The sequence below is a fragment of the Argopecten irradians genome, chromosome 3 (assembly GCF_041381155.1).
Source record: "Argopecten irradians isolate NY chromosome 3, Ai_NY, whole genome shotgun sequence".
Taxonomy (NCBI): Eukaryota; Metazoa; Mollusca; class Bivalvia; order Pectinida; family Pectinidae; genus Argopecten; species Argopecten irradians.
Window position 1 is genome coordinate 34,825,925 of NC_091136.1, and position 22,164 is coordinate 34,848,088.

General features: G+C 34.7%; 2 protein-coding genes across 2 annotated transcripts; one reads left to right on the forward strand and one right to left on the reverse strand.

Annotated features, from left to right (window-relative positions):
• The first annotated feature begins 2,216 nt into the window (after window positions 1-2,216).
• LOC138318354 (palmitoyltransferase ZDHHC22-like) lies at window positions 2,217-4,833 on the forward strand. The gene is made up of 2 exons (XM_069260647.1): window positions 2,217-2,650; window positions 3,046-4,833. Exons 1-2 carry the CDS (start codon window positions 2,288-2,290, stop codon window positions 3,598-3,600), a joined length of 918 nt encoding a protein of 305 aa, XP_069116748.1. The 5' UTR covers window positions 2,217-2,287; the 3' UTR covers window positions 3,601-4,833.
• Window positions 4,834-5,496: 663 nt separating this feature from the next.
• On the reverse strand, window positions 5,497-21,472 carry LOC138318353 (UBX domain-containing protein 1-like). Its single transcript, XM_069260646.1, has 11 exons — window positions 21,313-21,472; window positions 20,817-20,870; window positions 19,343-19,413; window positions 11,607-11,739; window positions 10,864-10,995; window positions 8,830-8,949; window positions 8,345-8,416; window positions 8,127-8,178; window positions 7,565-7,660; window positions 6,872-7,049; window positions 5,497-6,522 (listed from the first exon to the last, which is right to left on the reverse strand). Exons 1-11 carry the CDS (start codon window positions 21,369-21,371, stop codon window positions 6,479-6,481), a joined length of 1,011 nt encoding a protein of 336 aa, XP_069116747.1. The 5' UTR covers window positions 21,372-21,472; the 3' UTR covers window positions 5,497-6,478.
• Window positions 21,473-22,164: the final 692 nt, after the last annotated feature.

A 22,164-nucleotide genomic window follows, 5' to 3' on the forward strand; every position in this document is an offset into this window, starting at 1 on the left:
TCCACACAAAACGCTTAAACACATGTTTTTCTGACGTAATGATCGATATATCAAGTCTTGAACATTACAATGATATCATTCCATTTACTTTGGGCGATATCTTTGACATTTAGACTTGACTTTCCAGGAAGGTCTACATCATACATGTATATTGTCTGAATTAACTTAACCGCTCACATTTTCTTGTTCGGAAATTGTATGCTGGTTTACATGTTTATTTTGGTGAGACGGGTTGTAAAATAGGTCACTGTGACCTGTATTCCGATATTTAACCTACATAAGAGAAGTATGGGCCCTATGTAGTAGAAATTTGCGAAATTACACGGTTGATGCAGGTTCCTAGCAATTGGGGAGTGGGGGAGTGTTTGAAGATATTCCGACATACATGAGTGTACCTATGGGTAGCTAGTTAGATGCGCCAAGTTCAACCATACATGTAGGTCTGTGGTTTTTCCCCACCTCTAAATCCGGTACATCCTTAATGACCGTTGATTGTTAATATGACGTTACACTTATCAAAAATACACAACCATATTGGTACATCTACAATGTATGATATATGTGGAATTGTCCTCAAAAGTACAAAAGACACAAAGCTTAACGGAAGTCTCTGATATTGAATATGTGGAACAATTTACAATCTCAGTAGTCCAATTCATTTAAAGCTATAATCTATGGCGACTAGTTGCATTGGCTGTTGCATGATTGGTCTCTGGTCAAGGTTTAAAACCGCTGAGCCTTCATTGTATATACAGCTAGAGATTAGCAATGTTTAAATAAAGGATTGGAAGTTCACTTGACTTAAATCACACTATCAAAATAGGAATGAGAATTTATAATCGTTCTTATCCGAGCGAACTTATAAAGGGCACTTAAAATTTTGTACCAAAAGAAATGTTTGCATCGTTAGACCGTACAAACCCGAATATTCACAAATACTGTGTAGAATACATATGCATTTCTTATAGGTCCAATATATATATATTGTTATCCTATGTGTTGATTAATGTACATTATTTAACCAAGGACGTAGATGAGGAATCACTAAAATAAATCTTTGATTAACAAATTAAAACTTTTAGTAACAATTAGGCCTAATTCCAATTATATCACCTCAACTAGAAGATAGGTCTACATAAACACTGTAATGTACAGTGTTGTAGATAAATAATGATTTTATAAAGAAATTGAAAATTCTTTATAAAGCCCTCCACAAAAGCCGAAGTATTTATACTAGATATTGAAATCTGTTCTTCAGTTTCCATTTTTTTGTTTCTAGTCGCTACCATCTTGTCATCAACTATCTTTCCCTTCTTCTAATCTCTCTGTTTTTTTTTCTTTTCTTTTTTTTTCTATTTCATTTTCTTAAATTTCTTTGATCTTTATCTAATTTCTCTTTCTTCTAAAACATTGCAATTTACTGAACATTCTCCCTATGACATTTTTCTTGGTCCTTTTCTTATAGATTTACAAGAATAAAATTTATATAACAAAGCATCTTGTAGGTGTATGAAAGTAGGTGTGCATGCATGCATGAGTTTGTACAGATGGGTATATGGTCCTACTTGTTAATGTAATACCTATTGTGTGAATCAGATGGGTAAGTGAATTTCTTGTATATATAAGAGTGAGAGTTAACGAGTTGATAGTTATGATAATTTGTAAATTGCAATGATGAAAATCCTGAATAAAAAGAAAATTATAAAAAAAGATAAATAATGATTTTACTACAAGTTATTGTTTATGAAGGTAGAATAAAAACATGACTTATTCTAAATTTCATATTTTTGATCATCATAAACAAAACAATCTATATGTGCTTAACTCAAATAAGTTTTAAACATTATGAGAAAAAGCATGACCTGTTTTCACAGTTACCAGAAACATATATACATACTAAGCCTAATGCTTGTCAGAACGGTATGTCCCGCTAACATAGAAACCGAAATATCATGTTCCCACGTGTTTCATCTCGTCGGCTTGTTTACAATGGGGCTGGTCATTATCACAAATATGGTGATTAAGGGTGTTGTTGTTTTATGGATATATTAGTACGATATCGTATAGTAAAATAAAGAGAAAATTAGGTTGATATCAAGAAAGTCAATCTATACTTATTCAGCTTTTGAAAATAAACCTTATGGCTGCTCAATTTATATACAAATATCACGCTACGGAGAAAATGACCGCTCCCCTGTGTTTACACGGTTGCGCAGTAACATTATAATTTCCGGTTTCACTTTTAGACTTTCAACGACACTTCCCAAGCGTGGTCGACACCGGTACCATGGAGCTAAGAGAAAGAAACAAGACTACTTTGAAAGAAAAATTAACAAATCATTATCACACTCGTAATTTTAAAACCGACGAAAAGGATGCAAGTCGGTATGGGCAAATGTTTTTCTGGGGAATGGTTGTTTCCTTATTTTTCGAAGGTCAGTTTTTCCTCGTGCCAATGTTGTACTGGGGCGATATCTGGTCGATGGTGTTAGCCTCACTGCTGGTCTGGTTTACGTTGTTTGAATGTACTATCAATTGGATGGGCACGTATTTCGGACAAAATAACTATGTGACGACGGAAATCAAGCTTGAAAAGTTTCCTGGAGTTGATGATACTCCACCCGGATGGATAAACTGTCCTAAATGTCAAGTGAGTTGAGCACTGTTCAAGATGTCAGTCATTGATAAACGTCCTATTACGGTACACGTTAGATGCCATTTTATAAGTTATCACACACAACTTAACCTTATTGAGACTTAACATGTCATTCATTAAATTTGAATATTGGCCATGATAATTTACAATTGTATAATGTAATTTTAGAAAACGGATATTATAAAATAATGATATAGTGTTTGTTAATGATTTCTTTGAATTCACTCAACATGCACGCCTTTCCCAATGAGGTACATACAGCCTCTAGCTTAATATACATATTCTATTCTAGTTTTCTTGTTTTGTAATATTGACCACAAACATTATTGGAATACAAGATATTAAACAATTTGTAGCATTTTCACTTACAAACAACATCTACTTTACAGGTTGACGCTCCACCTAGATCTCACCATTGTCGCCTTTGTAACCGCTGTGTGCTTAAGAGAGATCACCACTGTTTCTTCACCAACTCATGTGTCGGCTTCTACAATCAACGCTTCTTCGTCATGTTTTGTATATACATGGTTTGGGGCAACCTGTTTGCTCTGTTTCTACAATTATCCTACATCACACAGTCAATTCCTTTTTTCTCCTGGGATGGACTTGCATACATTCCAATGGTGGGTTTTGCCTATTTCCTTATGGGATACGTTTCCTTTGTTGAACTGTTTTTAATCATCCATATTTGCTTTTGCTTCATGTGTTTTTGCGGTGGAGTATTCTTCCTTGGCTGGCAAATCATATTAGCCTGTTCTGGTTTGACATCTTATGAAGCTTGGAAAGGAATTCCTTGGTACAGACGGACATCTTTAGAAAATGTTCGCTCAGTATTTGGATCAATTTGGAAAATTCCTTTTCAGTTACTCTTTCCATTCCGTGTAGATCAAGATGGGAATGGTGTTGAGTGGACAGTGCGATCAAAGACGGTCAAATATCAATGAAGAAAATGAGTTGTTATCTAATTACTGTTTGTTCTATGCATTACTGGTTCTACCCAGTAATAGTTAAAGTATTGAATATGGCACTATTGATCAAAGATAGAACTCAATGCTGTGATGACAGACATTGACTTCTACATCATATTACAGTATGTTAGACCAGAGATTGGAAAGTTATTGCCAAATGCTTGTTACAGGTATAATAAGACATGTGATGCTACCTGATGTAAATCCAGACATTTTCACACATATGGATAACAAACTAACATGACCTAAACAGGAGTGTTTTAAGATACCAAAATATCATGGGTCAAGCTAGTACAAACATCAAAATTAGTTCCAACTTTCGTTGGTTGTGACGTCACAAAAAACACCCCAAAAAACCAATTCAAAATAAGGTGTCACACTCACCATGGTAGGAACTAATAAGTCAAATCATACTTAACCCATATTATTTTGGTATCTCCAAATCAACATATTGCTATACCTTTATTTAATTTTATTTATTGAAATCAATAATGAAAAAAAAAAAAATGTAAATAAAACAATACATGTATACGTTTGTCAGATACTAATGTTTATTCTGAATTAAGCTGATATCATTTTTATGCAACAAACATGTAATATTTCAGTAAATTATACAGTTAATCTTCCATATGACTAGAGTTGTCTCCCCTGATTTACTGTGAGGCAAAATACAATCAATTTTCTATGATATTAAATCACAAGAACATGTATATCACCATTTGGAAGCTTTCTCTATTATATATCTTAGGACACAAATGTAATACTCAATGCATTTATCTTTCTTCTGCAATAACTATAGTTTATTTGTGATAATTTAACATTGAATGAGACTTAATTAATGGGGAATATATCACTACTTGATACCCGATAATGTTTGTGCGGGACTATTGTATCTATTGGTGATAGAATGATGCTAACGTCATTTCAGCGTGAAGATAACAAAGAGTGACGTTCCATCACCATTGGAGATACTAGTACCACACAAACATTATCAAGTATCACGTGTTACGTTAATTATTCCCATTATTTATAAATACTTTGTGTTCAATATGCAATTTAAAAAATGAATATTTAAATGAAAAGTCTGATGGACCTGTCAGCATTCACCATTTCTTGTGTTAAACTATTTCATAACATATTGTTCCATTTTATATATAATGTACAATCATTTGTTAGTATTAGTAACCATATTTCATTTTATATTTTTCACCGAATAAATTATCACAAAATTTGAAAAGACTCTTCCTTTTTCTTGCTGATTTTTGAATTGGATCACTTGACTAAGTGTAGAGCCTAAGATGACCTTGATAACAAACTAACCTGAGTGATGGACATAAACAGTGATTCATTTTGCAATTGGTTCTTTGTTATTTTAGCAGTACTATTAAATTATCAATACCAACAGACTGTCATGACTGAAGTGTAGAGGTCATAGTTAAACAAAAAAGTCTTGACCAATCTTTCATTTTACAAGACGAACACATCAAAATGAATAAAATGTATGAAGTTCCAGTGATTACAAGACAGTGACAAAGCTATGAAGTTGATAATGTTTTTAATAAAGACCAAAAAATGAACGCCAGGACAAGATGTATTGAAATTGATAATTATGAAAACACACTAATCTTTGAAGGGACAATAACTTCGTAACAATGGCGTTATCAACTTCAAATGCATGTATGTATAGGTAAGAAGGTCAAGGTCAGTTTGTTAGACGATCATCATACTGTAACTCCAAGCAGCAAGGGCCATAACTCTTGATATATCAGTTCCAATGTGTATAGAATAATCAATACAGCAGATTTCATCTTATTGCTTACCTACATGATCTCATAGGATGATTCTGGTAGCATACTTACTCACTATGTAACATGATACAGTAAAACATGTTTCCATTCTCTTTCAAGGTTCCTATTAGATGTTTGTAATATGTGTATAACAAAGTAATGTTGTTTCTCCCCTGAAGTACTTTATAACCATGTTTTATTGTATCATTATCATCACATCCTTTATTCAATTCTAGCCAGACTAAAAGACAAATAAATTGTAATTTAACATGATTTTATTCATTGAAAAAAATCTGTAAGGCATACAATTACTTTCAAGAAAGATGCATTTTATAAATAAATCAAATAAAACACTTTCATGTGAATACAACAAGGGTTTGCAATCACAGTAAAATATATCATTCATATACAGAGATGAAGAAATTACAATGTATTGTTTAAAGAAAGTGCTATAAATACATTTTGAGTCTACTGAATTCAATACACTGTAAGCTCAGATAACAACCATCTTGGCAATAGGGTCTATGAAGTGCATTATATCTATGAACTAAATATTTTTTCTCAGTGAAATTCATTTCAAAATATTTCGTCTTTGTATTTTACAGAGTTACCTCCCTTGAGTGCAGGTATCCATTGTCATTGTTTTGCGAGTGAAATTCACGTTGTTTTCTCTGAAAATTATGACGTTACCATCGTCAAACACATGACGTCACAATCAATACCTACTTGCAAGGGCAGGTAACTTTGTAATATGCAAATACAGAATATCTAGATGTACATCTAATTGAAATGCATTTTGTATCTAATACATATATTCTAATATCTTTCATGGAAAGTAACAGATGGTATGAGGAATACCGAACATCTTCCACACATTCAAAACGATAGACAGTGCCCATCCTTAGCACTTTTACGTACATGTATCAGCTATACTTTCAATGACAGGTGATATGGTAATGTATAGGTTTATAGTTCCACACGATAGAAGCCTGGGAGGCACCATAGCACTTGACATATCAGCTATACAGATGTATATGTATGTAGGTTTATAGTAATATATCACAGTGTTATTGTTTCTTCACCACTAGTACATTAGCTCTTGGTACTAGTCCTGAAACAGAAACCAGAGAACAACATAAATATGTGGGTAGTGTTCAAAGATTAGGAAAAGGGGCTTCTACAGTAGCAATTATCTCCCCTGTTTCTTGTTGGTTTTTAAAAAAACAAATTATTCACAAGATGTTGTTGTGTCTAAATATAATCACACAATTTCTACTCCACCAAAAACGAAGTTTTGCAAGTCTGGTTAAAACAAACAGCTCTTAATTAACCTTAAAAAATGTTTTTTTTTTTTTTTTTTTTTTTTTTTCATTTGTTTAATGGATACTATTTCAAGTAGAGAACTCTGAGGGATATTTCTATCATTGAAAGAACTCTAGTTCTGGTGAGCTAAATATTACCTAATTGGTCTAAAGGTTTCTCATAATCCTCTGGTTGGTAGACTTTTGGTGGAAAATTTTGGCGTAAATTGAAAGCTCCCATCTCTGGTTTGTTCATCTGGATGTATAAGCGTACAGCTGCCAGAGGCTCCTTGGCTGAGAAGGTGTGATTTAAAGTTTCTCCGCCCGGAAGTCTCATCTACAACAAAACAATGTCATTATCAATAAAGGTCTATCAAAGTGACAATACCGGAGTTGTTTTACTTAATCTCATGGTTATAACTTATAAGCCATGTACACAGAAAGGTATACAGTGGGACAATCATGTCAATCAGGTGTCTGTGTTTAGCTTCTGAAGATGATGTCATGGTTGATAGTGATCACTTTTAGCACAAGTGATGGTGTAGAAAAATATGTCTGACAGGCGGTTTGTTTTGCAAAGCAAATTTTTATATATTACCTGGAGCTGACATAGTATAACTGTAATTACCTGAAGCTGATATTCAGTATAGCTGTGCTTACTTGAAGCTGACATTCAGTATAGCTGTGCTTACTTGAAGCTGAAATTCAGTATAGCTGTAATTACCTGAAGCTGACATTCAGTATAGCTGTAATTACCTGGAGCTGACATTCAATATAGCTGTAATTACCTGAAGCTGACATTCAGTATAGCTGTAATTACCTGGAGCTGACATTCAATATAGCTGTAATTACCTGAAGCTGAGATTCAGTATAGGCTTTTTTCTCTACAGGTGCAGCTGGTGTCGACTGTGGAGTTGCAGCAGTCGCAGAAACATCAGGTTTGTTTTTCTGTTAAATGAAAACGATAGCAAGTCATTATAGTAAATTACAAGACATTACAAATGAAAAGCTCCTCAGAGTACAATTGTTGAAAGATGTATGGAATTTCACAAAACAAGGTGTTCAATGTGGGAGCAGGACATGAGCAGGATGTTGGTGCTGAGAGACAACAGAACAGGACAGACATGGGTGACACTATATCCAACCTTACCCCCATTTTATGGTGGGATCAGAACATATTTGTTGCAACTATCTGCAATTTTTGCAATTTTCTGGTATACTTCCAAAACTATAATTAAAGTACCGGGGTAACAAATATTAAGTAAATACAGTATTCGAATAAATTTTACTAATGTTGACAACAACAAAATCCTTTACAGGTTTAGTAAAAACCAATAAAAATACTTATGTAAGTAAACATATTAATAATGAAAATGAAGATGATAATATACAAGTAAAACACAAAGATGATTACCTTTGCTGCTCTTTCTGCCTTGTCTCGTTCTATTGCTTCTTTTACTTTTCGTCTGAAATTCAACTTGACCAAATAAGAAACGGATACAATCCCTCTTTTAAAAATTAAATCTTAAATACATGTACAGTGTATTCCATTATGTATTGAACAATTTTGAGCCTGGGGAACAATACAGGGAAAACATTGAAACTTTAGAAAAGGCATGGTATTCTACAAACCTTGCTTCCATATCTTCCCTCTTCTCTCGTTGTCGTTGTTCTGCAATTTTCTTAATTTCATTCTCCTCGATCCTATGAAATGATTAAAGATTTTAAAGTATCAATTTGCCAGGTATCCTTTTGATCATAATTCGGTCTTTCTGTCACATTATATTTCCCATTAAAAGGGAGGGGTTTAACGTAAAAATGTTCTTCAATTGACAATATTTTTTCCTTAGTTTTAGCTTAAGCAACCCAAACACATGCAGTAGTGATATATGTTTCCTCAGGGTCGAGAGATATTTTCTATTGAAAGTTTTTTTTTCAAACTTGCATACAATAACATTATTCATTGACTAAATTTGACCTTGAGCATGTATTGGTAAAGGTAAATTTATTTAAATTTTGTTTTTGTTCAGTTTTATCTTGAAAATCCACCAACCATATACTGTTTCTTTTCTACATCATAATTCACCAAAATACATATGTAACAAGATATAGCTTACTTCTGTTTGGTGCTCGTGATCATTTTACCAGACTGTCTCCTCTGTATCTCTCTCGCTAATGCATCCTGTTTTTCTTTTTCTTCCCTTTCAAGTCTATTCTTTTTCATTCTCTCCTGCAACCTTTAATTTAGATACATATTCATCACACATGATCGTCTTCTACAGTATATACAATTTACCTACCAGAAACAACATAACAGGGTCCAGTTTCATGAACATTACTTAACTTAAAATTCCCCACAGAAAAGCATTACAGAAGTATAAGGAAAAATCTTAAGTTAAGAAGCCTTTCGCCTTTCTTAAATTTCATGTATGTAATATTTTCCTAAGGAGAATTTAAAGTTGAACTGAATGGTCGGACACAGGAAGGCTAAAGTCGGTCAAAATGGTGTTAATATATCCAGTATAATTTCTTATGAAATAGAAAAATAAAATTTCTCCTCAAATTGCTCTACATGCAAACAAATTAATTTACCTGGTATATTATAGGAACCCTAAAACATCCCCCCGACTGGCTTTGTCAGTGTTGACAATTCCATGCAGCCTTGCTTTCAAAAGTTAAGTGAATTTATTTTTAGCACTGTGCTAAATTTACATGGGGCTTTCCCGTAATTGCAATGGTCAAATGGACAACGTAAGCAGAAATTAACTGTTGTTTTTATATGAAAGAACTTTGGAAGGCCAATAAATGCATTTAGACTGGTTTTCTTTGTCCAACTATAAGGAATTCCATAAAGAAATGTTTGTAAAACTGAACCCAGTTATGTCAACTGGGAAGAATATGTTTCACTTCTTCTAACAAATTTCTTGTTACCTGGTAGGTCTCTTTAGATTGCCTCAGTTTAGTGGCTTTGATAATGGGTTTTCACTGTATTTTAAGTACTTTGCAAGAGAATCACATGAATCTTAAGATGCTCCACTGCTGACAAATGGAAATTTTTCTCTATCAAAAACAAGATCAGACAATTTAGTGTTTTTCTTCAGTTACAAAAGTTACTTACTTTACACCATTATCACCATTGAAAAGTTTGAGCTTCTAATTTTACTTCAAGATAAAAATATCAATAATAATTAACTGCAACCTGAAAAAATTCTGTGACACTATGTCCTATATGGAATGCAGTACTGATAGCGCATGCACCGAAAGCAAAATAAACTATTTTAAATTACTTTTTGTGTTAATTAGACATATATATACACGATTAATACCAATTATTGCTCAAATGACGGGTATCATTTCTGCTCTGTCGGTGGTGGAGCAATTTTAAAGACAAGAATTCCACGGAAGTGGATGTGTCGCCTGCACAGCATCACAAAAAATAGTTAATTATAGTTGAAAATATTGTTAATAATAGGTGAAGTTATCAAGTCCCGTAACTCTTGCAAATATTGATGGATATTGACCTGTATCGACCCATCTAAGATCTCATTGATATACAACAATACACCAAATTTGGTTGAAATCGGACATTAAATACTAAAGTTATCGAGTGGAAACCATGGATTTATCTGTTTTGACGATTTCAAAGTCCTGTAACTCTTGCAAATATCGACAGATTTTGACCATTACCGAACTCATACGAGATCTCATTGATATAAAGCAATATACCAAATTTGGTTGAAATCGGACAATAAATAATTAAGTTATCGCACGGAAACCATTTTCTGGGCGCCGACGCCGACATAGTGATACCTAAGTGTCGCCCTCGCGTTTCAGGCGACACAAAAACCACCAGTACATGTTTCACATCTTTGAGCTATTAACTGCCCCTGTCACTATAAGCACCCCTTTCGTCTTTTTGAAGCCTCAATTTGAATTGCAAACCATAAATATGAAAAACATTGGTTTCTTTGTTTGATTTCTTTTGCAAATTGATTTATAGCTTTCTTCGGGCAATAACTTTGTGAAAGTTTAGTTCAAGTTCAGCAATTCTTAATTATTTGAGCGCTGTTGATGCTTTTTGGGTGGAATACAGTAAAGAAGTAATTGATTTTGCTACATTGCATGTTGACACATATAATAAACAAGCATACTTTCTCATTTGTTCTGCCTTTTCCTCAGCTGTCAGTGGTTTGATTTCTTCTACGGACTCAGAAAATTGGGAATGTTGTGTTCTTGCTGCATGCGCTTGAGCGTCCATCTCTCCTTTGAGCAACTTTCCACATCTGAAAAAATTCAGCAGATAGATGCATATGTAGGTGTAAACAAAATCAAACTTTGATGAATGTGATAATAGTAAAAGTAGGTCATGAATGATCTTAAACATGCCAATTATTTTCAAAATGGACCAAAAATGCACCATTATTTCTAAACATTAAAAAAAATAAACATAGAGTGGATATGTAATTTCATTTATCCTGCAACTGTCCCATAAACTGATCGATAACTACTGCCAGATAAACTTGTGCTTTATCTATCAATACGATCCCGTGAATTTGTTCCACATCTGACGGAATTTTTTCTAACTTGACCCAGAACTTTAACCTTCCGATGAATGAAGCGTCTTTCAGTCTTGCTAAAAAATGACATCACATTGATGAGAATGACGTCATTTCCACGATATCTAAAATCTTGTATGGCAGTGTTGTCTTTTTCTTGACTAATAGTTTAGTGAATGAATCTTTACCTCCTCATCAAAGAAGCATCTCAGTTAGAGCAAAACCAAGTAAATAACTGGCAATTTGTTTTCGTTTTGAATGTCATAATGGTTGCAGGATAAACAGAATCTTTCTCGACACGGAAAGCCAAGATGACTCGGATCTGATATAAGACCTACTCATCACATTTGAGAGAGAGAGCTTGCTGTGGGGCCTCTCCAGTCTCCCCCGATACTCCAGGCTCCCCTCCTCCTCCCACACTGACGTTACCATCACCAGCTGTCTGGGCAGGCGGTGAGCCAACACTGGGGCCTGGACAGATACGTCACAACATTAATATCCAATTATTGGAATATGCAGCTTTTCAATCATCTCTAATTGTTAATGTATGCCTATTTTTACTTGAATAAGACAAAAGTTTTTTTGTTTTGTATTTAATTCACAATTATCTTTCAAATACATGTACATGTAATTTTTAAACTAATGACTTTTTACATGTGAATAAGTATCCATCACTCAAACATTTAGTAAGTAAATAAGAGGAAAAATTGAACATAAATTAATTACTTAAAAGTGTAATTTGTAATACAATACAATGAAGCAATCATGAAAAGATGCCCAGAGGGCCTGTATCACTCACTTGGCTTTGTAAACCCAGCAATGTTATTGTATACAAGTTAAGTGAAAATTTCCTGAAGGATTTTAAAAAATTAACTCTTTTTCCTGCTATGATGTTGCATTCCCCTTTGTAAAAATACCCCTATGGCGTATTACAAAATGTTCATACAAACTTTCCAAAATTTGGTAACAAACCATACAGAATTTCATGACTACATGTCTACGGGGCAGGGCCAAAAGTGTTCAGTTAAGCCATAACATATTTGATGATACATATTGCTATAAACAACCTCTCTGAAATTTCATTACGGATATCACTCATATTTTGTATGTAGCCTCCGTTTATGTTGGGTTTCACAATTGTACAATGGGTTAGGTTGACCCCTCCAAGTCCTGATTGAGGCACATAGCCTAAAGCAGTCTTTTTGGATACCAGGTTGATATAAACATCACTTTGATTTTGATGGAAGTGCTAACAAGAGATCCCAGAGGGATCTTGGCGCCCACCAAAGAATGATCTGGGTCTGACAATGGAAAGAGGGATCTTTTCCCTGCTTTTCAAACTTTTTCAAACACACTATATATAAAATTTGAGACAGATCGCTATAGTACTTTCTAAGAAATAGCGATAACAAACTTTAAGTATCAAAATCCAAGATGGCCACCTGTCGGCCATCTTGTTCACCGATCGGTCCCAAAATGCAATATGCACAACAAGGGTCCTAGGGGAACCTGTATATGAAATTTGAGAAAGATCCCTTCAGTACTTTATGAGAAATAGCGGTAACAAACTTCAACTATCAAAATCCAAGATGGCCGCCTGTCGGCCATCTTGTTGACCGATCGGTCCCAAAATGCAATATGCACAACAAGGGTCCTAGGGGAACCTGTATATGAAATTTGAGAAAGATCCCTTCAGCACTTTTTGAGAAATAGCGGTAACAAACTTCAACTATCAAAATCCAAGATGGCCGCCTGTCGGCCATCTTGTTCACCGATCGGTCCCAAAATGCAATATGCACAACTAGGGTCCTAGGGGAACCTGTATAGGAAATTTGAGAAAGATCCCTTCAGCACTTTTTGAGAAATAGCGGTAACAAACTTCAACTATCAAAATCCAAGATGGCCGCCTGTCGGCCATCTTGTTGACCGATTGGTCCCAAAATGCAATATGCACAACAAGGGTCCTAGGGGAACCTGTATAGGAAATTTGAGAAAGATCCCTTCAGCACTTTTTGAGAAATAGCGGTAACAAACTTCAACTATCAAAATCCAAGATGGCCGCCTGTCGGCCATCTTGTTGACCGATCAGTCCCAAAATGCAATATGCAAAACAAGGACCCTAGGGGAACCTATATATGAAATTTGAGAAAGATCCCTTCTACACATTTTGAGAAATAGCGGTAACAAACTTTAACTATCAAAATCCAAGATGACCGCCTGTCGACCATCTTGTTCACCGATTGGTCCCAAAATGCAATATGCACAACTAGGGTCCTAGGGGAACCTGTATATGGAATTTGAGAGAAATCCCTTCTGCACTTTTTGAGAAATAGCGGTAACAAACTTCAACTATCAAAATCCAAGATGGCCGACTGTCAGCCATCTTGTTGACCGATTGGTCCCAAAATGCAATATGCACAACTAGGGTCCTAGGGGAACCTACATATGAAATTTGAGAAAGATCCTTTCAGCACTTTCTGAGGAATAGCAGTAACAAGAATTGTTAACGGACGGACGGACGGACGGACCACGGACAAAAGGCGATTTGAATAGCCCACCATCTGATGATGGTGGGCTAAAAAAATGTCAGGGAAAATTAGATATTTTTTTCCAATATGTTACTGCTATCATATACTTATAATTCTAACCAAGCTTGACTTGATCAATGTTTATGGAGATATTAATTGTGATGCCATATGCAAGTGTAACATCACACTTTTCATAGAAAACGACAAGTTTTGCTCATTTATAAAACAATAATATTGCATTGGATATCCTGTAAGGGAGGTATCTGTAATATGCCAAGGCCTGAGGATACATCAATTGATAAATAGTACACACAAACAAATGCTATTTTATATAAAATACTGTTACACAAATCTTCATAGCATTATTTTGCATTGCCATGCCTTATTACTTTTTCAAGTTGATGTCATCATGCAAATTTCAGTCATATGACCCTGTTGTACTTCTGTTTGACACTTTTTCACAATCATTGATTTTTGCAGTTTCCCTTTATCCACAAAATGAATTACACAAAATTTCATTATATGTAAAAATAGGTTGGTTTACATTATAGAAAACTGAACACCTCCCCAGGAGAATACAGGGATGCCAGGTCATAAGATTCATAACGCTGTAAAGGACCATATACCATTCTATCTATGAATGAAGAGTATCTGATTGTATCATATCTTAGAATTACTAAAGAGATTTTGGAATTTTTTACTCTGCTCCTCAGAACCTTGGAGGTTGAAGACCATATAACTACCTAATTTGCCGTAATAAGCGCCCCTCCCCCTATAAGTATCCCTCCCCTTTTCTAGAGGAAAGTTGAAATTGTATAAACGCCCCCTGTCAATGGATTTAACAATGTTTTACAACATGTGATGCCTATAACAACAACATTATATTACATGATCTTACGAGTCATTTGCATGTGAGTCACAACATATTAATGCATCTCTAAGGATAAAAGGTATGCATGTTTACTGTAACAGATTAATGTACCACAAGAACAGAAAGATTTTACTTTTTTCATCCACAACTTACATTTTAATACATTAATAAGCACCCCCCTTTGTTACAATTATTACAGCGCTCTGGGCACTAATTATGGTGAATACAGTAACAATTTTTGTTGACCTTCCATGGTTGTATTATGGAAAATTTCAATGATAGATTCAGTCACTTTGGAGAAGAAGTTGAAAATGTAAAATGATGCACAACAAACAGGTCACTTGATATATCATTTCAGGTGACCTAAAATGCTTCTTTATTTATCAAAATGACAAAATGAAACAAGAAAATGTCTATTGCCATCCAAAATCAGTGAGAAACACACTGTTATAATCTATTCACACTATAGGCTCCTTGTGTTTTTCATCCGAACAGAACTAGTCTAGTAACGGGAATCATTGCTGAATGTGATGGTATAGTCACTGCCAAACTCCTTCTGAAGAATTGCAAGGGTGATAGAATGATCAGCTCTTCCAAAACCTACAGAATAGCCATAAATCTCAATTGTTTTTGAACCAGCATCATGTTGTATCCTTCCACCTCCAACACATTCACAATATAATCCTTTTTCTTCAATTTTTGTATCCACAGAATCATAAATATCAGCATGGTACTCAGCTGTCGAAAACCCACGAACAATATATTTATATTCCTCGCTTTTCCCTGGCGTTGGATCTTCAACTTTGATTAGAATGTATTTGAATGTGCCAGTGTCAATTTGTACATCTGGAATGGAGCTCAGTAAGCAGTTTTCAGCAGCTCCAGGCACTGCTACAGGATTGTCCTCTCCTACCACAATGGAATATAAATATGTCTTGATTTGAATTCAAATGAAAATCCCAACCACAACTTTTGATCTCCCTAAACTCATAAACATTTGAACAGTCTTTACCATGCTCATTCTGAACAATAACATCTGTTTGGAAGGTTTAGAAAGGACACACATGAAGCAAGAGGCCCCTGGGCCTCAAGAGTCATCTGAGTTTGAAAGAAGTACCTTTCATTACATCATCTGATATTAGTTTCTGTCCATATATATAATTATAAGTTGAACTGGAGTATAGGTCACACTCTCGATTATAAGGGGAAAATGTTGTGACTTATACTCCAGGAAATAGGATAAACAAGCAAATTCGTGGAATTTATATCCCCTGCTTTCGTTAATCAAAGGCCAAGACCTCAGACATTTAACCATGTAACCAAGTTCGAGAAAATCCGGTAATAATTCACTTTTATATTTGATTTTTCCTTGATGAAAGGGCCATAACTAAGCCAAATAGGGTCTAATCAAAGTCCTGATTGAAATTAGCCAAGGCCCTTAGACATTTAAACATGTTACTAAGTTTCGAGAAAATCTGGTTATATTTGTGTGAGTTAATGAACGGAAACAACACTTTTCGTTAATCAATGGGCTATAACTCAGCCAAATAAGGTCCAATCAAATTAAAGTCCCGATAAAAAGTGGCCGAGGCCCTGAGACATCTAAGCATGTTACTAACTTTCGAGAAAATCTGGTAATACTATTTGTGAGCGTTTTTAAATGGAAACAGCTGAAAATGCTGTTTTCCATTAATCATAGGGCCACAAGTCTGCAAAGTAGGGTCTGATGAAACTGCCAATCAAACTCATCCAAGCCCTTGGCACACTTAACCATGACAGACCCAAATTAATATCCCAGTTTCGGTGAAATCGGATCTAGAGGATAACAAATTATTACTGAGCAAGTACATGTCCCCTATCGTTACTTAAGATGTAGTGATTTATCAAATGTTTGAGAGGAAAAGAAACTATTAAATAACCCTGAAAACTGACTGAAAAAAATAGCTAAAATGACCTTGACATTGATATGATAACCTTGAAACTCAAACCTTAAGAAAGAGAGCCTGAAGAGCACTATCAACATTTTTTCTGAACAGAGTACAGTCCCTCAGGTTTCAGTGGCAGGAGACTAAGCTTTACCTCCTCTCAAGGACCATTTATGAAGAAAACAGTTCCCTGTGTAAAGAGTTTCACCATGTATATGAATCCTGAGAAGTTTGTTGAAAAGTGAATCCAATACAAATTTCAGCTTTCATCACCATTTCCTAATGTAATTGAATAAATAAAATGTGTTTCCCTATAGATACCTGTGTATACTATAATAAAATTTTATCTCCAACCAGGAGCAAACAAGGTAATGAAATTAACAACTTTTGTATATAGGGCCCTAAGACCCATTCCATATTCTGTAACATAAGAAAAGTTTTGAAGTATAAGTGAACTTCATCCTTTTGGCCTTCCCCTAAGCCCCATGGGGATCAGTCATGGCTGAAATGTGTGTAATACCAAATTGACATCCATTACTGATAGTTCCAACCAAGTAAACAATATTTTTATGGAGTGATAAATTGAGTTCCTCTTGACCGTAAGAGGCACAAAGGGCCTGTATTGTTCACCTGGTTATCATGGTAATTCAGATAATGCAATAAAACCCATATTTGATATCACCATGGTTTAGTGTGCATTGCGCAACAGTATCATGTATACAGTATTTCAATTCTTAGATGTCTAGTTCAAAAGAAAATTTAAGTTGATATGTACATATGAGAGGTTGCCATATCAGAGATATCAATTATACCTGTCAGAAAAAATTGTTTATAACAATACATGTATAATCAAACGTATTCTTTGTGGGCCTAGGTAACTAATTGTTTGTACAGGTTTGAATCGCCAAACCTAGCTTGATGGATGCAACTTGCAAACTATGAGTGATTTTACTAATTTCTATTATGAAATTTGAGTTGTTGATAACAATACATGTACAATACTAAGCAATATCTATTTATAACTTTCAGACAAGTACCAATACGGCCATTGAGACTGGTTTTGAAAAGTACAGTATGTGTACGTAATTGACAGAAGATTGCTATACCAGTGTTTTTCCTGGGTATTTTGGGAAATTGCCACCTGGTGAAAATTGGGAATTTTTGTGCGATAAAAGTAGGAAATTGGGAAAAATTTTAACAGTGTTTATGGAAATTTTGGAAAAGGTAGAAATAAACAATTATCCTTCTCTAAGAATCATAGTAAGAATGTATACTAAAATACAATGTTCAAACTTGGAATTTCCAGATTTTTTTTTTGTTTCGTCGCACAAAATACGCTTAAACTCACTGTTTTGGGAAATTTAGACATATATTTGGGAAAAAATAACAAGAAATACGATTGGGAATGGGGCCGAATTTCGGCCCCAAATATATAGGCAGGAAAAACACTGTATACAGCATAACATAAGCTCACCTTGGTCTTTTGGACCAGGTGAGTGAGCTAATAAAATCTTGCCATGCACTAAATTAGGCTCCAGACTTGATACAAACCAAGATTACAAGAGGCCTAGCTATCATGGCCTTTACAGTCATCTGATTAATTTCTAAGGTGTACTGATATGAGCTACTCTTGATCGCTCCTCAATCTAATTCTGCTCCACTACGATGCTCTATGTTATACTCCAATAACAAGATCTAACAATGCCCTGTTTAGGGTCACCTCAGCATGACCCCTGGACTAGAATTGGAACATCTCGGGACGTACTCTTAGCCGTTCATATTTCCGAATGAATCAACTACACCGAAGATTTCGTAGGTGACACGCTGATTGGCTAATCATAAGGGCCATACTGAGGTGACCTCAAACGGGGCATTGTTAGATCTTGTATTGGAGCGTAACGTAGAGCATCATAGTGGAACTGAATTACAAGTATAATTTTAATAAGATTGGCTAGCTCCTCTAAACGAAATGGCTTTATATGGTAGACATTTGAGCTACAGACATGATACAATCCAAAGACAGACTCTGGCTACCAACATCTAACCAGGGTATATTTCCTTTACTTTCCTTTGGTATTGCTTATATGTAATTGTTTACAAGACTCTTACATACTGGATATGTGGCTATTAAGGATAGAGATATTCTACCAAAGGGTTACAAAATGAGGTTTGTCAAGGAGTATACAACATTTTGTGATCACAAGGGTACACCTACAATATCCATATCCTTCATATCAACACATGGACCTGAGGACCCTGCTACAGATTCGGACAGCTATTACTGGTTGGGGTAATAGAATTAGAATTACACCATTAATGTTGAGGAATAGATATTTAAAGCAAAACTTTAACTAAGTTCCTCTTTTGGAGCCCTCCCACTGTCCCCAAATGTCAAAACAGCATCATTTAATATAAGATATGATTGTCCTCTCAAAATGATACTTCACACCATTTTTTATTAATCAGCATTTCGGTTAAAGAGGAATATGCTTTGATTAAAATAGTCTCACACACAATGCACAACGACAGATGAAGCATGATGCCAATAAGTCATCCAAATTTCTTGGGTCAGATAAACTAACTAGCTAAACAACAAAATGTTGTATTGAATTTTGAATTAACATTAGCATTTAAGATATGAAAATAAAAGCAAATTTAGATGATTACAAAATACCTATCGAGTATCTTTACTGGTGGAGAAACTCTAAAATCAATGATGATTAATTCTATCCTGTGAATAATATACTTACCTCCTAGTACTTGTCCTTTTGGTGCTTCAAAAGGCTCATCAATATCGGGATCATCCTCGTGAGCAAATAACCTGCAAGAAATTAGATTTATTTTCAAATTACAAGTTATGTTAATTGTAATCTTTTCCATACATCTCAAATATTGTAAATTTCAATTTCTTATGATTATTTTTTAAAGAATATGTATTCAACCAAAGAATTATGTACTAGTAGATTGATTATCACTTATGACCCAAATATAAAAATCCATATCTTTGTGACTTTCTCACCATCATGATCAGATGGCAATGCATACACTGTGATGTGTCAAAGGAAGTCTACCATTACACAAATTTAAAGTGTGGTACCTCAGTAAAAAAGAGGCTCATGGACCAGGACAGTCATCTGATTAAGTTTGAGATTTTCTAATATGAGGCATAATACTATATAAAATCTTTGGGTGGGAAGGTTTACTTTAAAAGAATTTTCAAATAAGATTTAATCAAAATTCCTCTTCTCTATGTTCCTAAGTGTTGTACTAAAAGTATAGCTTCATTTATAAATATAAATTGTTTTCTAAAATTACCCTCACACCTACTTTTGTTGTGATCCAATCAAGAATCAAGGACTAAAGGGATCTGAAAATTATAATTAATAATATTCTCTTTTTTGGGGCCTTACCCCTCTGTCCTCTGATCATGAGGGTAAAAAGGCTTCACTTATATAAAATAATACTGCCATATCCGTAGATGTTTCACATTAAAGGAGTTTTAATTATCTCAAATAAATTTAGTTTATATGAATTAAAAGAAATTCAGTTAAGTTTCGCCCAGCCCCTCTACCGAAGGGGTGGGACCAATCTCACAGAATCTGAATATATGATTTTTCTCTCCCACTTATGTTTTACATCCATTTTGGCTTTAATCCATGCAAGGAATAAAGAATAATAAGAATTTAGAATTTAAAGCAAAAAATTCAGCAAAGTCCCATTCCTCTGTCAGCAGGAGTCGGACCAGACTTAATTATTTTAAATATGATTGTCCTCTCCCCATGACGTTTCACTCCAAACTTGTTTGAAATCCATAAAGGGTTAAGAAGGAATAGGAGTCCATGCAAAAGCTGAAGACGAATAGGAATTTCAACCAAATATTCAACAATGATTCCCTTAATCCTCTGTCCCCAGAAGTCCTGATTTGCATCAACATCTAATTCATTTATATAAAATTCACCTTCCTCAATGATGTTTCACATCAACTTTAGAAGAAATCTGAATTGGGACTAGGAATGAGCAACATATTATATCACATAGTTTCATGAACAACTATAGGTCATTCTTAATCCCTGACTCTTTGGGACACTCAAGACTATACTGTTTTTCGAGCAAAAAAGTATGGTCTCACAATCATTTTGTTGTCTTCTTTAGTAAAAAAAATAATACCAATTTCACTATCTTAGTTACTGATGACAGAACTGGTATTCATCAAATACCACTTACCAATCCATGGCTAGCTGTACTCCCTGGTAACTAGTTTTTGCTAATGCCCTTTCCCTGTAAATAATTAGATAATAATCGTGTAAACTGCATCAAATTAAAATTTTGTTCTTTACTCAACTGAATTTTAAATGTATACTTAAAAAATGGCTTCCTACCGACACTTCATTATTAAAGGGTGTTACCGGAAACAAGAATTTATTTTTTTATTTGGCCTTATCCTGCAACCAAAAATTGTTAAGTTAGTTTGCATTCTCAAGCCAAAAAAGAAAGTAGGTCTATTTTTAGAAATATTACGTCATCGCACAATGTAATGTCAAATGATGATACGACAAAATCTCATTCATGATATAACCTTCAATCCTACATACATGTTTATGCTTTAAAACAATATTACTCCTGTCTGTAAAACAAGACACAATATCGTAACCGTATCCATCCGGCGTTACAATGATCAGTACATTCGGTCTGTATCAACTTTTAATTTTCTCCGACTTACGCTTTGTTTTTCGTAAACCCCATTTCCATTAACGTCTGTACATCTGTTGACGACGCCATGTCTATCAGTAAAGCGTTATTCCTATCCTTTAATGTTAATTAATTCCTTTCAGATTTCTGTAAAATTATTGAAAACACGTTTTAAGTTTTCAGCCTTCAAATTAAAAGAGGTAGTATAAGGGAGATAATCTGGTCATTTCGGCGAATTAGGTCGCACACTACTAAATATTTCTGTTAGGTGTAGAAACATCCATATAAAGATTTCTACTCATAGCTTTTCTCAGTTTGATCCGTTTTATTGCTTGTGCAGCCCTTCATAGCAAATTTAATTTTCGATAGTACATAAGCTGTTTATTGAAATAGTTTTTTTAGCCCACCATCATCAGACGATGGGCTTTTCAAATCGCCTTTCGTCCGTGGTCCGTCCGTTAACAATTCTTGTTACTGCTTTAAAGGGATCTTTTTTCAAATTTCATAAATAGGTTCCCCAAGGCCCGTGATTGTGCATATTGCATTTTGGGACCGATCTGTTAACAAAATGGCCGACCGTCCGCCTCCTTAATTTTGGTGGTTAAAGGATTTGTGCAGTCAAAAATGATAATTTCAGTTTATGCTGGAAATGGCTTTATTAGCACGTGTAGAAACCTCTCCGTGCCGCGCGCGACCAGAATAACCCGTAAGAAGTCGATATCGAGGTCCAAAAATCTGGCCGCCCGATTATGCATATTTTCTAGCTCTAAACCGTGTGACGTCACAATAGTCGGTGGTTTATAGCTGTACTATAACTGGTGTGCTATCACTTACATCGACGGTCACAGGAAAAGCCGATCAACATTTTTTTATGATTACTTTT